At 35.0% G+C, this 20,707-nt stretch overlaps 1 protein-coding gene across 2 annotated transcripts; it reads right to left on the minus strand.

Moving 5' to 3' along the window:
* Nucleotides 1–2,108: 2,108 nt before the first annotated feature.
* Nucleotides 2,109–10,202, minus strand: LOC122361508 (60 kDa lysophospholipase-like). Of its 2 annotated transcripts, none has more exons than XM_043262295.1 (17): nt 10,083–10,202; nt 9,780–9,933; nt 8,564–8,693; nt 7,826–7,937; nt 7,318–7,443; nt 7,118–7,201; nt 6,237–6,363; nt 5,831–5,943; nt 5,351–5,536; nt 5,154–5,267; nt 4,926–5,045; nt 4,682–4,777; nt 4,324–4,487; nt 3,442–3,528; nt 2,985–3,084; nt 2,823–2,885; nt 2,109–2,663 (listed from the first exon to the last, which is right to left on the minus strand). In XM_043262295.1, the coding sequence occupies exons 1-16, from the start codon at nt 10,098–10,100 to the stop codon at nt 2,835–2,837; spliced, it is 1,782 nt and encodes a 593-aa protein (XP_043118230.1). In that variant the 5' UTR covers nt 10,101–10,202; the 3' UTR covers nt 2,109–2,663; nt 2,823–2,834. The 2 variants fall into 2 exon arrangements, with proteins under 2 accessions (XP_043118230.1, XP_043118231.1); XM_043262296.1 differs by having other exon boundaries at nt 2,803–2,885.
* Nucleotides 10,203–20,707: the final 10,505 nt, after the last annotated feature.

The raw sequence follows: 20,707 nt of genomic DNA on the forward strand, positions 1-20,707 counted from the left end.
AAGGGATGTAGAGCTGTATAAGTGATCACTAAATAAGTATAATAAAGAGTAGAGATGACAAGAAGATCATCAAAATCGAATTATACGATCCTGTCTTCTATCTTTTAGACAGTTCAAATTTGTATATCCTTGCAATCTGCTGGATTTTTTTAGCTTTGACTACAAGTTCTGTTCAACACCATTAACACCAAGGACTAAACGTTTACTTCAAGTTTACAACATGGCTAGCATGAGCATTATTATTATACTGCAGGCAGTCAAACTAACTTTACTGAGTTAAGGTTTAAAGAACTGGAAAGTTATTACTGTATAGTTTATCGTGTTAAATTTTAAATAACTAAAAGTCAATCTGAAGGTTTTAACACATAACGTTAAGTAGATTTACAGGCACGTCTTCACAACGTCGCATTTTGAATCAGCATAGAGTTTTTGATATTTTAGTGAATGGGAGCTATGCTCTGATTTTAACACAGTAGTATAAAAGTCAATAGAAACTCGGTCGTTAGAATGATGCAGCTATTGAATGGTTGTAGCAAGTATAATGTACTTTTCTAAAAGACATGCAGTTGGTAAAAATCGGTCTCTTTAACAGCAGTTAAACTAAATGTATGACCTCAGCACTAACAACAACGTTGGAATAAGAGCACACGCGTTTTACGTGACAGATCGACCACGATTTATCTGTCAATCAGATGCATTTTAAATCACTTTTTTTCTGTGTGAGTGCTTTTGGATGTGTGAGTGAGCACATAGGCGAAGAAATTAAATCGACCGAACGATTTATTCATGTCCAAAACGAGATGAGATGAATATTACGAAGCACTGGCTCTCATGCAGTGTTTCATTCATACTCGAAGACACTCTCATGCAGAAAGTCCAAAACGGCCTACTGGAAGTAATATATAATAACATATAACGTGCAGAAAATCCTTAATATGGCTCTTTTTCTACTTTTTTGTTTTATATTTTTCTTAATTTCTTAAATGATGGCTATAAGTGTGCAGTACAGAAAATAGAGCCTTGTGCTTGAATTATTTAAAGTCATATTAAACTTTGCAAAAAGGAACCAACATTTTTTTTAATATAATCTGCGCTTCCATGTTGCTTCTTGTCACAGTGACATAAAATATTTATGTGGTACAAGCTGTCAATTAGCATTGCATTGCATTGCAACTGTGAGTTTATCTTCTTCCACGTTTCATCAGTCAAAGCATCTCTGTCTGCTGTATCTCTCTGTTATTCAGCCGTAGCAATATCAGATGCATTTGTAAATATAAACTTGTGAAACATGTATTACTGCATGGGGCTGATCCTCCTCCATAATGCTCACATAGTCTAATTTTGGGTAAAAACTGAAAAATAATACTAAAGTACGCAGTAACTTGAGTTTTTCAGGAAACCTTTTTACTCTTACGTGTGTCATATTATTTTTCAGTACTTTTCCGTGTACTCAACTAAATTATTCCTTAAAGCTGCAGTCCATAAGTTTTGCCTCTTTGTCGCCATCTGTTTTTGGAAACCTTATTGTATTGTTTTGAGGTGAATGTGCAGGAACGTCCTGGAATAGAAGACTTTTCACCTCATATCATCATCTGAACAAGTCAGTCTGCCATGCTTTGAGGATGATGTTGATTTAGTCTAACGATCGATTAGCTCACATCACCTCAAACCCTGCATATCATTATTGTTACACTTTATTCTCAAATTATTCGCGTTAACTATGAGTATAGTGCGTATTAGTGTGTAGATTTCAATTTATGTAAAGTCTAATCTCTGATTTTCACATCATTCGAATTTCACATTAAGAAGCTCTTTTAAACCAAATAGCCAACTGTGCTCCCTTCAAACTGGTTTCCTTTAAAATACAAATCTTGTGTAATCTCAGGCTATCTGTAATGCGCTGTAATTGCAGTACTGCAGCTTTAAATAGCAATGCTTTTACTTAAATATGCTTTTACTTTCACCACTGGCCAAATGTAACAATGTATTAGGAAGTTGTAGGCCAATAGTTGAACAGAATATTTGATTATTAATCAGATGGTGCTCCTTATGGAAATGTAGAGAACAAGCACTCCTAATTCCAAGAAGAAACCGCGCTTAAAAATGGATGTCTTTAAAGAGAATTTTATTGATGCGATTTAAAACTGGTCCACGAAGAATTTGATTACAACATTTCCTTGGGAGCATGCCTATTCACTATTGTTCTATATGGGTTAACAGTAAGAAATGTGAAAATGTTAGTTTTTCGATAAAAGCATTTCTAAATTTTCTAAACGTATATTCATAAAAGCAACACATTTAATCAGAATGCGATAGACAGAAAAAACGATCAATGCAGTACATTTGGATAATATTTTTTGCTTTAAATGTAAATGTAATCATCCCACTATCCCCGAAACGATCATTGTCCCCAAAAAGATTTTCAAATCATTTAGAAATCAGCAGTATCCTGTACTGAAAAAGTATCTGCAATTACTTGAAATGATTATGATTCCTTTACTATGAACACAACAATGCATTTTAATCTAATTTAATCTATTGTTAAAGCATGACGGACTGTCGTTAAAGCTCCTATTGCTAAAAATGAGTGGCAGATGATAGTAGCAAGAAATGACAATTAGCCTCCTCAGGATCTTGATGGACGCAGTAATCTTGATGAGCTTCTAGAGAACAGACAGAACAGGCAACGTCAGAACAACCCTGCATTTAAAAGTCAGTTTAACTGAAGTTTAGCAGTTATTTGGTCAACAGTCCTAAGCTTTAGTAAGTTATAATGAAGGAGAAAATTTAAATATACCTCACCTAAAATAAATGTTCCATACCTGCATTTGGCTCTAAGCAACCTTTAGGAAGTTCACAACCTCTGTATGTTCAATGGCTCCTGCCTAAATGTGAGATTATTCCAGTTTTATGAGTGACAGGCAACTGCAGGCACTAGTTGCTCAATTAAGGTTATTTATTTCACAAAAATCTCCTTAACTTACCACTTCAAGAGGCGTCTTCCCATCATAACCAGACATGGCCATGTCAACCCCAGCTAACTTCCAAATCCTCAGTCCCTCCAAGTCACCACTAGCAGCAAGACTGTGAAGAACACATCAGAATTTCTACATGAGCAATCATGAGCACTGAAGCTACTATCGTTATTTCATCTCCTGAAGATTCAGTCATAGCACTTGTTCAATTCACTGAGGAAGAATCGCTTATTATGATTATTATTATTAACAATAATAATACACTTATTGAGCATTTAGTTTTTCTAATTAGACATTTCACATTGAATTCAATCATTTACAAGCAACTTTGTTACATTTTGTTACATTTGTTTCTACACTTTTTTTTCTCAGTCTATGAAGACTAACTAGCAGAAGGTCTGATATGCCATGATTTGGGTTTAGAGCAAAATTGAAAAAAATATATGTTTGTGTATGAGAGAGAGACCGGCACAGCTCCGTTCCAGCATCCTTTAATTCATCAGAGGAGACGTGAGCTCCAGACTTCCTCAGCAGCTCCACGACACCCTTATGTCTTCAGATAGAGAACATACAGATAGGTTTAGACATAACACATCACAGGATGGACATAGCATTCATTTGTAGTTAATATTGCTAATAACTAAATTAACGTGATTGAGGGTGGAATTCTATTATTATTTATTAGATTTCATTGCGATATGTTTTGAGTGTTCTGCATTATGTACACAGCCCGTCAATAATTCAATCAATAATTCAATTCCTTTCAGAAATTATAATTTGCATCTTACTTTTGGTAATTTCTGGGAATATCCTATAGTTTATGCTTTGAATAATGGCCCGCTAAAAAAAAGCTCATCTAATATGTTTCGATAGTGCTTGAGTATCTTAATATTTATGACGTAACATAAAGCAAGGTTTTTTGAATATTGTGAGTGTTGAAAGGCGTTCTATAGTGATATCGATACAGCTATACATTTCATTGCATAAAACTAGTCCACATAAAAAATGGATCAGTAAAATGATGATGTAAAATTGTCAAATTAAAATGTAAAATTAATATAAATTATTACAGTAATTCCTGGTAGACAAAAGTTAAAAAAACATCTTAATGTTAATCTTTTCATCTTAATGGGACTATTTTTTGTATTATGATAATAAGGTAATATTGACTTCATGTCCCAGACGCAGAAAACCTTAAAAATGGTTTATTTCACGAATTAGAACATGGCTACCATACAAGATGTGCATTTAAAATTTTGTTACAATAAAACATTCAGCTGATACGTATTTAGAAACTTTCTAATGCCTAAATAAGATAAACCATCCAGCCTTTTTGGCCCTGTCATACCTGAGGTGAATGGCATTGTGAAGGGGAGTATCACCAAAGCGATCTTTGCTATAGACGGTGGCCCGTTTACTCAGCAGATACTCCACCACATTCAGATGCCCTTCACATGCAGCAATGTGAAGAGGAGTGCGGCCATCATAATCTGCCTTATTCAAGTCAGTTCCCTATTGACAAAAAAACCCAAAACAACCGCAATTTCCTGTTTCTCCTTTTTAGCCTGTATTTTTTGGTAATGCAAAATTTTGTGCCGTTTTTTTGTGAAACATCTTTTGTAGAATAAGAATGCTAGGGTGGAAGTTTCACTCAGTACAGTCATTGCATAGGCACATGCTGTTACTGCAAACACCCAAATACTTACCATTTTCCTTATGGCCTCTAAAGTCTCAGTGTCTCCGTTCTTAGCAGCAGAACATGCCAGAGTGGGCATTAGTGCATCTCTTATGGCTTCAAGCTCCTAAGGACATCAATCATATTATAGCGAATTACAAATGTTCATGAAATGCTTTTCTGTTTCTGAACATGTTTCTACATCACAGAGATATACAAACTGGATCAGAAAAACTATAACAGAAGCAGAAAGTCTGGATGTATGTTCTGCTCACCTCTTTACAGCCAATGCTGAGGGTCTTGGCTATAATCTGAATAAAGCGACTGTCGCTGAGAGAAATCTTTGCCCCCTGTAAGTCAGCCACCATCTCCCCACGCAGATTGCGACTCATCATCTAACGAAACATTAATATATTTTGAAAAAATATGAAGTAACACCACTTAACATTGTACTGTGCAAGCTGTCCAGAAAGACACTATTTTACAAAAATGTGTTTGAATACCTTTTTCTTCTCTTCTGTAGTGAGATCTTGTTTTGCCAGCACATGGGAGAGTTTTGAAAGAGCAGCTTCTGGAGTCATGTCAAACCCAGCGACAACTCCAGCGTTACTCAGAGCCTGGGAGAGAACATTAAAGGAACACTAAATTACAAACTTCTGGAAACATCCATCTGAGGCCTTTCTCAAGCAAACACCCATACCTGGCCAGTGGCGTATGATATTGTGACCGAGCCCCTGAGGCACTGGGTGCAGTTGACTATGATGACTCCTCTCTGGGTCGCTTTACGGATCTCATCCAGCAGGTCTTGGCGGTTATCAGGAGCGTTACCGCTGCCGTAGGTCTCCAAAATCACACCCTCAATGGGAGCTTTCAAGAAGGCTTTCACCTGATTAAAGAATAGATCATTACACATCTGAAAATGTAATATTAATGCTGAACAAAAACAACACAGAACCACGATAAAAACAAAGAAACTCTTAAATAAAACAGACAGAACTTTTGGGAAGTGATTTTACGTAAGTGATTGTAATGCATGTCATTTTTGTTTCCTTCTATAAACTGTTTGATATTGAATAAAAACACTGAATACATTTCCAAAAATTTAGTCATGAACACTCTTATTTGTAATCGACCAAAAAATTTAGATTTCATTTGATTTCAGATTATTACAAATGCTTACTGTATCGGTAGTGATCCCCGGGAAGAGTCTCAGGAGACCCACATTGTGGTTCATTTGTGTGTAGACAGTGAATTTCTCAGTTGTGCTGGGTCGCCACACAGTGTCCCAGTCGACTAAACAATGGGAAATGCAAATTTTAACACGAAGTTAACATTAAATTGCAAACAGTGACAACATTTTCCTATAGTATGCTATACTTAATATTTCGATATTTATAGTTTAAACATTTTCGTATTATCATTAATATCATACACTATTATTATATTCATAAAAACATTAAATATATTGTCAGAGCAGTAGTCTTGTGGGCAGTGCTCCAACATAAATCATAGCTGCTTCAAGCATCATCAGCTTAATAGACAGATTTCTAACCACAGCCCATAAATGTTGAAAGATCTGGAATTACTCTCGATGTCGACTTCAGCATTGGCTAATGGCGGCAGGTTTGGTGAAGCAAATGCTTTAAAGCTTCCAGAGTCCACTTTGGTGACACGATTTCCCCGGTAGAGCCTATGATAAAAATACAGGCAAACCTGTGAAGAAACAGAGAGTGGTTTATTTTTTTTATATGCCATGACTTATTTTTTGTCTCATTTGCCCTCAATTTCTATTCATTTAAGCTGTGGATCAGCCTTCATTAGAACCCTTATTATGGGCAGATTAAACTTGTACCGACTTGTTTGACAGGTGTTTTACGTGCTTGTGCTGTCGGTGTTTATGTCACGTGTTTGAACAATACGACTTCACAATTTAAAAGAGCTTAACGTGTACTTGAAAATGTATAATGTACTCTGTAACTCTGCTTGTTCAGTGTGAAACGGAGCGGCGTTAGCTTGTTGCTGCTGAACGCTTGGCAACAGACAGCCAATCAGAAATTGAGCAGCGAGGCTCGCGCCAGCTCGGTAACAGAGAACCCGCATCGCTTAAACAGCAGCCGGTGAAAGAAAAAACTCCCTTCAAAGAAATTAAAAGACAAATTCATATATTTTGCTCCTTGTTTTCTTTTTTTCATACTTTTGTCTTAGTTTTTTTGCCTTTTTTGTGCGTATCATGTCCCGCCTAACTCATGTCCCGCCGCGTTCTCCTCTTCATTTAGAGCTGTTCCTCTATCCTATCTGAGCTAAAGATATAAGCTGCAATAAACGTGATTACAGATAACCCAGGATTCCGTTTAACCGTTAACAGATAACCCAGGGCTGCCAGCATTTTGTTCATTTGGTTTGAGGCTTGTTTAATGTCAATCCTTAACCTAAACCTAAAGAATCTGTGAAAAGAAGCCACTCTCACCTCAGGGATGACAAACTGTCCTGCAATCAAAAGCGCCCCCAAGAGGTTGTCCCTTCCATCACTCCTCATCTCAAAGATAGGCACCTGCCATATACAAAATAGTTAAACAATAATTAAAATTATACGACTATACGATTATTTTACTGTCATGATCATTTAAGCTCATATTGGGGTAAACTATGCTTTTAAAAGCGTGTTACCTGTGAGCCGGTGAGGATGACAGGCTTTCCCAGGTTCTCACACATGAAGGACAAGGCAGAGACGGTGTAAGCCATTGTGTCTGTGCCGTGCAGGATCACAAAACCATCATATTGCTCATAATATTTCTGTGAACAAAGCAAAAATGTCTTGATCTGTTTTTGTAGCCTTTTTTTCAAAGAACCGTTTATAATAAATGAAAAGGTTCTCTACAATAACCTAATTTTCTATTGTGTTACTATTTGCTATTAGTTTATTTTCTTGCTTGAAATAATTAAAATTTTAATTTGTGATCTTACAAGAATGGATTCACATATATTCCAAAGCATAATTGTCACCAAAATATATATTAAAAAAATTTCAGAAAGCGGAACTCTCTTTAAAAAAATTGATAAAAGATAAAAAAGACCTTTTCTGAACAAACATCAATGTACAAGTTCTGTCAGTATTTCTGTGTTGGCAGTGTCTGAAGTGAAAAAATTGTGTGCGAAGAGATGATTGAAAAGGCACCTCAATGTCTTTTCCAATAGTGCTCCAGTCATTCGGGGTCATGTTGCTCGAGTCGAGCAGGGGAGAGTACTCTAAAAATGTATACACAACCCTCTTGTTCAGTTTAGATTGTCTGAGGTGAGAAAAAGAGAGAAAATGATCAAATGAGACCCGATTGAAGTCCACAGACATTTGGGATTTGATGCAATAACGTCAAGCTTCAAAAAGCGATCAGCATTTCATTTAGTTATGTTAAACCATAATAAACAGAAACAAAACAGTAACATTTGCCAATATTAGAAATTTTTGTTCTGCACAAAAAAAGCTCTCCGGCTTTGAATATTTTGTGTTCAAATAAAACATCAAGGCATGCACAGACTATCCTGTCTCTTAAATAAATTTATATTTATAAATATAAAAGTGCAGGTGATGAATTTATGTTGTATTAAAAGTGAGGGGCACACCCAGCACTGGAATTGAAAACCGTTGGATTAAGTTGTTCACACAAAAGCTTTTCAGTCTTGGTTTGGCAGGTATGCAGTAAAACCGTTTAATGCGCAGGTAGTATATTTCCCAATGCGTCTAGATCACCTAGATCATCTTTTATATAGAAAAAATACTTTTGCGGGAGACTTTGAGCTTTGCAACTTTGCAGACCTTATACATGCGCAGACAGAAAAATACCACAGAAAAAGAAAAGGAAAAATAGAGAACCCCTAACCCCTTTAAATGACAAACCCGGTTTGTGCGGGAACTTACGGCAGCACCAGTGTTTTATCCTCAGGCTTGTAGCTTTCGTACAGCTTTGTCTGTTGTGCGTACTGCTCATCATGCAGAATGGGTAGTTTGCGCAGAGTTTTGACAAGAGCATTAGGTTCTGGAGACAGAACTGCAAATTAAGAGGAAAAAGCATGTAAGAATGTGGCCACCTAATAACAAATAACTTAGTATGACAAAAAACATACATATACATATCTATCTCTATATATATATATATATATATATATATATATATATATATATATATATATATGTATATATGTATGTGTGTGTGTGTATGAGTGTTTATAAATTATGGGAAATATGGGATATATATCAAAATAATGCAAACTTTATGGTTATCCAGTGTAGGCTGTTTGCAATAAATGAGTTCACAACTTCATAATTAAGACAGTAAAATAGCATTGTAAAACACATCAGTTTGCAACAGTAAAACAAGCTTTTGTATATGCTGGAATATAGCTAACTCTATACATCGTCTTCTTATTTATGAAGGCTTGAGCTTTTTGTCAAATATGTATTTGTAGATGAAAGCTTTTGACCATTTTGTTAAGGTTTTGCTGGCAATTTTTCAATAGGTGTTTGGAAATTATTTATTTTACCTAACCATACACTTTGCTGCTTATAGATGTTAAGTTAACATTATCAACATTATCATTTTTGATGAATAAGTAACCGTTCTGTGATTTCAGGCATGACGAAATAACTCTTCTACAACAGAAGGGAATGTCCAAGATTTATAACATTAAAAAGCTAACATTAAATATGTGCATTTTTCAGAACATTTTATCATATCATCAGGAATGTTTGGACATTTTTAAAAAAATTGTCTTAAGGTTTTAACATCCTAAACTTTGGCATATTAGTCAATTTTACAGAATTTTATTCCACAAATACTAAGAATAAATAATGCTTATTAATGTTATTATTATTATTAAATGCTTATTATTAAATTAAATATGCTTATTAAGGCAGATTAAAGCTCGATTAGAAACACTCCTTTTTAGAAAAGCATACGCAAAACACGCCATAACCTTTAAGGACGGCTCTTTTGCCCTGCTCACGGTTAGTTACCTAGTTATCGAACTGTTGAGCAGTTGAGAGAGTATATACATATGAGTGTTTTCTTTATTCTAGAATAATTTCATATGTTTTTGTATCTAGAAGCCTAATGCAATCAGCTGATGGTGTTTACCGCCGTTATGCAAGACCATCCCGATGGTTCCGCCGGTGTTTATGACCAGGACCCTCGTCTCGATGTCGGAGGACGTCTCAGGAGACTTCGAAGAGGTGCAAAAGTTTCTTCTACGACCCCTTCCCATGGCGCTCTGGCAAACGGACTTCTGCGACTAAAACACATATGACTGATTAAACTCTAACCCAGCAATGTCATGTTTGTGAAAAATGCAATTTCATCCAACTCTGTAACTCTTTTCTGAACAACTGATGTAAAAAAAAAATAATTAAATGATAAAAGACAGTTGTTTCCAAATCTTACCAGTAATTGCAAATCCATCTCTATTTTGTAGAAGTGGTAGGTGAATTCAGATAGGATGTCTGGTTGAAGTTAATCACGCTGATTTACATGTACCCTTTTATTTGTTGCAGACAAGAAGTGAAACTGTTTTTGGGCCAATAAGGTTGCTGGATAATAATCAAAAAGCAACTTTATATAGCATTCAGAGAAATTTGCTCATATTAAACTTTGCAAATTTTGCAGTTCTAAAAATTACATGGTTAGCAAAATGTATTTCTTCTTTTTTTTTAAATATACTGGATTGCTCAATTAACAGAGCATATATATATATATGTGTGTGTGAAACATTAACGTATATATAAATGGTAGCTCTATTAGTCGAATTATTACTACTGCTACTAATTCATTTTAAAAGTCAGCTGAACTGTCATAAAATTGTCATGTTACTGCTTTCTTAGGATGAATTTCTCACACTACTGACACTGACCCTAACATATTATAATATCATTACATAAGTTGATAATTAATGTGTACTTTGCAGCATTTCTTTTTTTTGGTCATTTTAAAAAAGATAATTGTTTAAATGTTCTTTACACAACAGTTCTATTTAGAATCATCATCAACCTAAAGAACCCTTTTATGCAGAAATTGTTTTCCGCATTGTTTTTGGTTAAGTCATCTAGTTATTGATTTTCTGGAACTCAACCATCCCATGAACCGATTGTAAACACACTCGGTATGTAAATTAATTGATTAAAATTTTAAAATGTCTACAAATTAAAACATTTGAACGTTTACGTTGTAATTGATGTATTTTTTTTCGCATCATCAGTACTTTGAGGTCATCAACATTTTATACATTAAACATGTAAAACAATTTTTTTACAAAAATAAAAAAGCTCATGAAACTGCATCCAGTATCCAAAAAATACAAGCAAACAAAAAAATAAAAAGTTTGAACTCATGAAGCTGTATCAAATATTAAACACGTGAACATTTACAAATGTAAGGTACGAAAACACAAGAGCTTACTTTTTGTACTGTTTTCATTAAGTTTTCCAATAATTTGGACCTAAGAGTTTGAACCTTTCTGCTGCTCTCAGTGCCAAGGTTTAAAAACACCTTCTGAATGAACTGAATGTATATTTTAAATAGATTCCTGGCCATGGACCAAAAATGCCATTGCAGTTATCTTGTTTGCTTTATGGCAGAGTGCACCATCTTGCTGGAAAAGGCATTGTTCATCACCAAACTGTTCTTGGAGGATTGTTGGTTGACAGCATCTCAGGATGAATTGCAGAGTCCTTGAAAAAGAAAGATCAACACTGCAAAATGGAACTGTCAATAAAAGCCATTGACACTTAGGAAATGCTTGTAATTAAGTATACCATAGTAACAGCTGACAAAAAGATGTTTTTGGCTCGGGTCTAGCTGCGATCCACGGCTCTGTCGCTCTCTCAGACTCGCAGCGGACTCTGATCCTTTGTCAGCGGTGGGCACTAGCTGTGGCTCCGCGTCGCGGTGAAGCGGTGGGCTGGGCTCTGGATCTGGAGTGGGGCTCAATGCATGCGGCGAGGCTCTCTCGAGGACCATTCCTGGACAGCTTCGCTCTTGTGGAGGTGTTGAGTCCACGAAAGTGGATCAAGCACAGGAAGCTGTCCGGGTAACGTGAGTCGTTGGCGAGGGTAACGAACTCCTCTGTGCAGCCCTCGAGAGAGTGATCCCCCTGCTCCAGCAGGAGGATGAGAAAATTAGGGTCAGTCCGTGGGGAAAACATAAAACAAAAACACTGCCATATTAACAGTTTGTACTGTCATACATACAGGCAGACAGACAGAACGTAACCACATGTATAAACAACAACGATCGGACAAACTGAACTGAAACAAACTGGACTTAACACACAAAAAGTAAATTACTAAATTAACGAGACACAGCTGAACACAACTAACTGAAATTAGGGCACACAGAGCACACGGGACAAGAAAACACAGAACAAAGAGTCCAACTATGTGACGAACGGTTAATTCATCCAAAAATGAAAATTCTGTCATTAATTACTTACGCTCATGTTGTTTAAAATCTGTTAATCTTTGGAACACAAAATAAAAGATGCAAAGATAACAGCTTTATTCAATGATTTATTTTTCCCTGGGATCCTGCTGCCATTATCAAGAGTACCATGACCATGCGTGTGTGTGTGTGTGTGTGTGTGTGTGTGTGTGTGTGTGTGTGTGTGATGAGTTGCCAGTAAACAAGGTGCGGGGTCTACATCCACACATCACATGCATTCAGAGTCAGAGCTCTCTCTGATTTTAAAATAAATATTTTAATTTGTGTTGTCAAAATGAATAAATGTCTTACATGTTTTGAACAACACGTGATAGAATTTTTGGTAAACTATTGCTTTAAGTATATGGTAAAATATTGTTGATGAATCACATAACAGATGCAACTGGTGACCACTTGAAATGTAAGTTTAGCATTTTATGAACAGTGTTTGAACTGGAAAGTATTTGGAATAGCAGTTGATAATTCAATCTCAAACTGTATGTTACTCATGTTACTCTGTAATTCTTTTTGTCATTTCCAGTCTTCTTGTGAAGAAATCGTGAACAAGGGTCAAAGGTTCAGATCAAGGGAACCAAAAGGCTACACTTCCAAGACTTATGTATAAACAACTTCAGCAATCCATTTAGAGATAGATTAGATCTTTTTTTTTTTTATTTCTGATTGGTTAACCACAATGTTGTTTAAGGGTCAGCAAAGATGTTGATCCAGAACTTGTCGCACTCAGCAAAATCAGGTTCTGCCTAAAGACGCACAAACACTTTGAGTTTCTCACCGAAATGTCTGGCATGAGTGCATGAATCTTTGTTCCATATTTCCAAATACGCTAAACCAAAGTTTGTATCTAAAACTTTATTTTTATTCTGACCTTATTGGACCTTGAAATGGTAGTTGCATGAGCTGTCAATGGGTGAACAGAAAGCTTGGAGATTTCTTTAAAAACATTCTTCATTTGTTCCTAATGTAAATGAAAATTCGTTTTTGGGTGAACTGTCCTTTTAACTGCATCCTTCTAAAGGAAAATGGTGTCAACACTTGAACATTTCACTTGGCTATTGAGTGTAAGTCTATTAAAAATGCTATTAAAGGGGTCATTTAATTCAATTTCAAAAAAAGAACAAAAATATAAGTATTTATAGCTGTAGACTTCTGAACATTAGCAACCAGTCAAAGTGAACTTTAATATAAAGTGGACACGCTAATTATGTATTTATTAATTGATATCACACACACAGGAAAATATTTTCTGGTTAAATACATTTTATTGCGGCTGCACTACATTAGCAGACAACTCAACAAAAAAACGGTACATTACTGTACATAACTTTACACAAAAATTGACTTACAAATTAAACTCACATTATAACTGAGCGGCAAATATATACAAAAGAATATTTGATAAATGAAGGAACAATAAAGGCACCTAAATATTATTATTTCATCTAACTTAAGAAATTGAGAAATGACTAAAAGCGCCGTTACAGTAATTACTTTTTGTCATTCATTTAGTCATTAATTACTTTTTGATGATAAAGCACACTGTAACTTCAGTATTTCTTATGTGCGTGTAAGCAAACCATCCACAGGAGCCTCAGCGTGGTTATTTATTTATATTTTAACAAATAATTTCTTTATATTTTAACAAATAAATTCAATTAACAAAGCGATTACACAACACTTGAACATCGTACTGTGTAGAACTGTGAGAACTGTGAGAACTGTTACCTGTTTAACTCAAGAAAATTCTGGCACATCTAGCTGTTAATTTTATCAATGCATTGGCAGGGGGGAGTCATGCATGTTGTGGACGTCCACTTCGACTTGTGATTTTATTATTTTAATGAGTGCTGTCTCTGTACTGCGGTGTGCTCCGAAACCAGACTGAAAATTGTCCAGGTAGCCATTTGTGTTCAAGAAGTTGCTTAACTGATTAAAACTACCTTTTCAATAATCTTAAATATGAAAGGAAGATTTGACATTGGTCCGTAGTTGTTCAATATGGTGTATGATTTCTCTTTTTCAGAAGGGGCTTAACAACGGCAGTTTTCTGTAAGTTTGGAAAAGTCCTCGAAAGAAGTGAGGTGTTCACCACTTATAGAAGATCTGCTACTAAATAGTTAAGCATAAAAGCTTGATGATTTTAGGTGGTGTACTGTTTTTTTTTTCAAACCTTGCTATCAATTGCTTCAAAAACAAACAAATTAACTTCTTTTTGAGATGTCACCTTTGCACTAGACAATGTCCCAATCGCCTTTCTAATAATACTGATCTTCTCAGAAAAGGAGGAATCAAACTCATTGCATTTGCTTTCACAAAATATTTCATTGGGATTCTGACTAGGGGGTTTGTTAGTTTCTCAACAGTAGGAAAAAGAGAGTGAGTGTTGTTTAAGCTACAGTTTGAGGTTTGAAAAGAAGGTCCGTCTAGCTGTGGCTAGTTTTCACATTGAAAGCATGAAGGCTGTCTTTATAAATGCATTGCCTTTTCATACTCTGAACAGCTGTTGATTTTCTCCACGATGATTTCTGACTGCTATTTTTCTTGCCGATTTTAAGTGGAGCAATTTCATCAATTACATCCTTAACTTTTGAATTAAAGGAATCTGAGAAGGAGAAGATCAACAGAGTCTGCTGAAATGTTTGCCGTCAAAGACATAGCCTCCATTAATAGTGTGCTGGTGTTCTCATTAATGCATCTCTTTCTGACAGACAGATATAGGGTCAGTGGGAACAGAGATCAATATATATATGCAGAAAATACAGAAGTGATCAGATAGTGCTCATCCTTAAAAACAGTGGATGAGATTTTTAGAAAATCTCTACATCTAAAGTGTGTCGTTGATTATGTGAAGGTCCATACACATGCTAAATCAGGTCAAAACACTTGTGATTTCTTTAATAATTTTGATCTCTGCATTATCTATATGAATGTTAAAAAAAACCTGCAATAGCAAAACAATCAAACTCAGAGGAAATCATTGATAACAGTTCTGTGAACTCTTCAACAAAGTTTGAAGAGTCTTTTGGATGCCTGTAAATAATGATTGCGCTGCAATAAAGAATGAGTGAAGCACCTTTAAGAACAATCCCTAAATATTTAAAAGACAAGTACTGGCCAATGACATTTGGTTACATTGATAGAGCTTACTTTAAATAGAGCAGCTACACTTCCACCTCTCCTAACAGTTCTGCAGACATTTAGAAAAGTTAAAGAGGGGCTGTTGTACTGCAGCTGTCTGCAAAGCCTTAGACTTTTTAACACGTGATAAAACAGAAATAGAGAAAGCTACAGCTACACTGGGTTCGGGGACCCGACACATTTCACTGAGAGCTGCTGTTAGTTGTTTTTTTATTCACCTACACCAGATGGAGGGGGGTTTGGGTCCTGGCACTGTGGCAGCGGTCTGGGCCCACAGGCCTTGGCGGTGCCTGCCGTTTTTTTAGTTTTTAAGATTGTTCCAACGTTCTCTGAAGAGAAAATTTAATCTCTCAAAGTGTTTTAATTTTTACAGGCCAGCTCACTGTGATTTGGCACCGCAGAGCATACTTTTCAAGTGTTTAAACTGTTAAATCATATAAAATAAAACTATTTATGTTTTTGATGCTAGTTATAATTTGATGGAATACTTTATTGTGTTTCTGAATTGTTTAATGTGAGTTTATTTTTATAAGCCAGTTTCCATGAACGGTTAATGCTGTTTAAGTCATTTCGTTTTCTGATATAGTGCATCAATAATAAAATACATTTAACCGAGAAAAAAAAAATCATCTGTGTGTGTTAATAATTATTAAATGATTAGTGTGTCCACATTTGGTTTAGAAAATTACCTTTGGACCTGATGAAAGAATATTGCATGTGGTCAACTCATGCTCATGGAAAACTGCGTTACCTGTTTCCAGCTGTTCCACGATAACGTATAAATATAACATCATAATACACAACACGTGTATTTACTGTATAATTTATGTTTTTGATAGCTGTAGCTCTGTTGTTGTGTAAAATGCACTACAATATTTTTCTTAACTACTGTGCAAACATACAGCCTTATCACGTGTAGTTACAGTGTGACATTAAACTATATGTTACCCTACAATGGATATGTTTCAAAATTGTTAATTATTAACTGTATTACATAGTAAAAAGCAAAAGTCCAAAGACCCGTCTACTTTTATTATTTAACTAAATTCTAACAAAACTTTTTCAAGAACATAACAAGTATGCAGAAAAAACCAGTAAACAGTAAAATCAAACAAACAAACAAACAAACAACTAAATGTATTTTTAATAGGTATACTGTTAATTTTTCCTTTCAGATGTGGGCAGGAGTCAGTGAATTTCTGGTGATCTTTTGCAAATACTTGCAAAGTTGTCCCTGCTGAATATGAGGAAGCAGGAGAGTACTCTCCGTCGCTCTTGCGATTTTCACCTGTGATCTCAATTACAGAAAAATACATCAAAAGAGAAATGTTAATACATGTCACGTTGTAATGTAAAGTGTTCTACAAAGCTGATATTTAAACAAATGAAAAATGACTTTTGTTCAGCAATGAAACTGAAAAATAGCAAACCAGACTGGACAAAAACAAAAATGGAGAATGTGCAACAGTCAGTAGTTATCAGTCAACTCCACTCCACTTTCCAATTCACCTTAAACCCCCGAGGGTAAGCCATGGCTGTACCAGGGTAAACTGAGCATGTTTTTACCATAGTTGAAAAAAAAAAGAAACATTGTTACAACTAAAGTTATTTCGTAGGTACCACAAAACATCGCTGTGATACAAAAACTGTGGTTAAAACCTCTTCAGCTCTGTTGCGCATTTTGCATTTTTACAGAATGAGGAATTTAAAAAAGTCCCCCACCCACAAACATTAGTAAATTAATCATTAAAAAGTCCATATGTACAGGCAACGCTCGAAATTTAAATCCATGTTGTTATTTTATGGTATTTGTTCATAATTTTATGACAAACGCAAGTGAAAAAACAAACCTTATATGTTACTTACCACTATGTCATGTGAGATGTTCATGTCTGTCGTGAAGAAATAATGTTTTTTAAGAAAACATTCCTGGATCTTTCTTTATACCATGGAAATTTCGATTAAAAATCTCTTTCGAGGGGCTCTACACGATACTAGTGAGGAATAACGGTCTATTCTAGCAAAATAATCGGCTATTTTCTGTGCAGATAATTACACAATCCTGTAGGAAAGGTCATGTGCAGTTAGTTTCTTCTTCTTGGTTTTTAATGGCGGGAGACTTTTAATGTAACTTTTAATGGCGGGAGATTTAAATGTAAATACCACTACCTTTTGCTCCAAATTGTGGAACAGCATTTTATATTGTATTTTTTGCTTGGCCCATTTATTAAAACTTTTGATAATTGTTGTTGTTGGTTTTTGGCATGTTGGCTTTGTAAGCACAGACCTTTTTAAGATTCATTGAAACTATGCTTTTAATCTTCAATCATTTTCTGCTATCATTTGATTATGAAATCCTGTGGATTTCATTAGGATTTCATAATCAAATGAGGGCAGAAAAATATTGCATTATTTCCTCATACTTTAGTAATCTCCATGATCCTACACAAACAACTTGGGTTGTGTCACATGTGCTTGGATGTTTTAAAGGGGACAAACGGGTTCATGACATTCAAAGCGTTTCTTTTATCTTTTCTAATGACAGGCCATAATTGCTGCTGTACTTTACATCCCAAGCCCCCCTTGCAGTTTTAATCATGGCTTTGTATTCTGTTTTATTTATAAACAGTCATCTACCATTAGGGATGTTCAACATCGACAAGTCACTGAGTCATTTATTCAGTTGACATTGTTATTGACGTTGTTTGTGTCAGAAAAACTGAATCAATGTTTGGAATGGTTTTCTAAATGTATTATTTGTTATTTGTTTATTGTGATTGCTGTCACTGGAGAAGTTATGGTGGCTGAACTACACGTTCTCTTAATTTTTTTTGGAACATAAAACATCCAGAGGAGATATCACCCATGCTGGAATTCATGCAAATGTAGGGAACATATGTAATGAAACTGTGTACAGTATATAGCGTATTGTTGTGTTGCTATTGAGTTGAATATAAATCAAATGGTTAATCCTCCCAAAAATGAAAATTCTGTCATTAGTTACTCACGTTCATTTTGTTTTAAACCCATTCATCTTCAGAACACAAAGTAAAATACTATACATTCTGATAAAACCTGAGAGTTTTTTGACCACTTATAGACATCTAGGGTCCTACCATGGTCAAGGCGTGTGTGCTCTTGTGTGTTTGATCATTTGCCAGTAAACCAAGTCTACGTCAGCAGCATCACATGCATTCGCTCTTGGATTTCATAGGAAATATTTGAGAATGGTTTTACAGGTTTTAAACGACACATGAATTTAAATTTTTGGGTAAACTATACCTTATGGTATATGGTATATGGTAAAATATTGTTGAAATCACATAACAGATGCAACTGGTGACCACTTGAAATCTAAGTTTAGCATTTTATAAACAGTGTTTGAACTGGAAAGTATTTGGAATAGCAGTTGATAATTCAATCTCAAACTGTATGTTACTCATGTTACTCTGTAATTCTTTTTTTGTCATTTCCAGTCTTCTTGTGAAGAAATCATGAACAAGGGTCAAAGGTTCAGATCATGGGAACCAAAAGGCTACACTTCCAAGACTTCCACTTCCAAAGTTAAACAACTTTGTCAATCCATTTAGAGATAGATTACATTTATAGATTACATTTATTAGATTACATAGATTAGTTTTTTTATTTCTGATTGGTTAACCACAAAGATGTTGATCCAGAACTTGTCACACTCAGCAAAATCAGGTTCTGCCTAAAGACGCACAAACACTTTGAGTTTCTCACCGAAATGTCTGGCATGAGTGCATGAATCTTTGTTCCATATTTCCATATTTTTTGGAAAACTAATGAATGAATTTAGTGAAATCTGACTTTATTGGACCTTGAAAGGATAGTTGCATAGGCTGTCAATGGAAGAAAGCACAGAGATTTTATAAAACATATTCTTCAATTGTTTTCCAAAATGTGAATAAATGGGGATGAATAACCAATGACAGAATTGTCATTTTTGGGTGAACTGTCCTATTAAATGTGTTCTCCTAAAGGAAAATGGTGTCAACACTGGAATATTTCACTTGACTATTGAGTATAAGTCATATGATATTTTGAATATATATTTTCTATATTTTTCTTTTTTTCTTTCCTTAGAGTGATTAGTGTTCCATTTGGTTGGGCACTTAGAACTTTGTCTTCTTTGTTATAATGTTCTTCCTATTAATGCAGCTATTCAACACAAAATCATAGTTTCTTTTACACTTTCAATGTTTTTCATAAACCATTTGAGAAGCTTTTAATTTGGATGATATAATACTTAAATAATTGTGGTATATGGTATAAGTCATTCAGCACACTAATCATAACAGCGATAACAATTAAATTTAATTTATTTTTGTTAATTGCATAACCATTTTATTAGCTTTTTTTGTTGTGCTATTACTGACACATATCAAATTTGCTAATAAAATGCAATAAATGCCAATAAAATGCCACAATGCACTCTGGGATAATGAGTAAATTAACAGATTATGTACATTTATTTTGTAACTAAATAACATAATTCCAATTTCGTTTATTTTTGATACATTGGTATTTTTTAAATATTTCATAAATTTTATTTGTATGATTTGACTTCAGATTTACCAATTGTTATAATTTCTATTTTGCGCTGGTCAATACCAACTGATCAACCTGAACTTCTAGCAAAAACCGCTAGAGTCTTGCTTAATGCCTTAAATTAAGAGTTTACTCTACAATAGTTCAACAAAAACCTGTTTTGGTTTGTAATGCATTTGTAAACACCGTCTTCACTGTTCTCCATCGCATTCGATGATGACGTCCTGTGGCTTCCATCGGATGAACACATCAGAAAGTGAAGCAGTAGGACATCTGGGGATTTTTCGCCTACTGAGTTCTTTCTTCGCATACTCTTTTCTCCTAAAATACAGCTTTTTCCTCAACATGGAAGTAAATCTATGGATAAGGCTTCTGGCTCTAGACACTAAACAAGGAGAATAACAATGTGCAGTTAACAGTAAAACAGTTTGCACTATAAGTAATTTTCTTCATAATTAAGACAATACATTAAAAATAATATCATACGCTAATTTTCAATATGAAGCAGCAAATCAAACTTTTTTGTACAGCTAAAAATAGTCGGGCACGGATCGAGACGCTTGACCCATAGAAATTACAAATGGCAAGCTCATTTTTATGCCAAGAAAAAAGTGAATGTCCGAATCTTGTGAGAGTAAGTGCACCAGCCAGGTAATTCTCGCCTACTCTTTGTATTAATACTGATTCAAACATACTTATTTGCTCGCTTTTTGTCTACTATAATTAGGGAAGTGTGCGGTTTCATATTTTCCGAGATCATGCGGGTTGTATTTTTTGCATTTTTGCAATCTTGATGCTGAGGCCAGGATCTACAGGAGTAGTAGTGTCACGGTATAGTTGTAGAGAAAGAGCACTCGCCGAGTATA

The sequence above is a fragment of the Puntigrus tetrazona genome, chromosome 17 (assembly GCF_018831695.1).
Source record: "Puntigrus tetrazona isolate hp1 chromosome 17, ASM1883169v1, whole genome shotgun sequence".
In the NCBI taxonomy this organism is placed as follows: domain Eukaryota; kingdom Metazoa; phylum Chordata; class Actinopteri; order Cypriniformes; family Cyprinidae; genus Puntigrus; species Puntigrus tetrazona.

Coding starts and splice junctions, on each gene's coding strand:
- LOC122361508 (XM_043262295.1), bottom strand. Junction 7,938..8,563: donor GATAAAACACTGGTGCTGCC/GTAAGTTCCCGC, acceptor TTCTCACCTCAG/ACAATCTAAACTGAACAAGA. Junction 4,488..4,681: donor TAGAGGCCATAAGGAAAATG/GTAAGTATTTGG, acceptor TTTTGTCAATAG/GGAACTGACTTGAATAAGGC.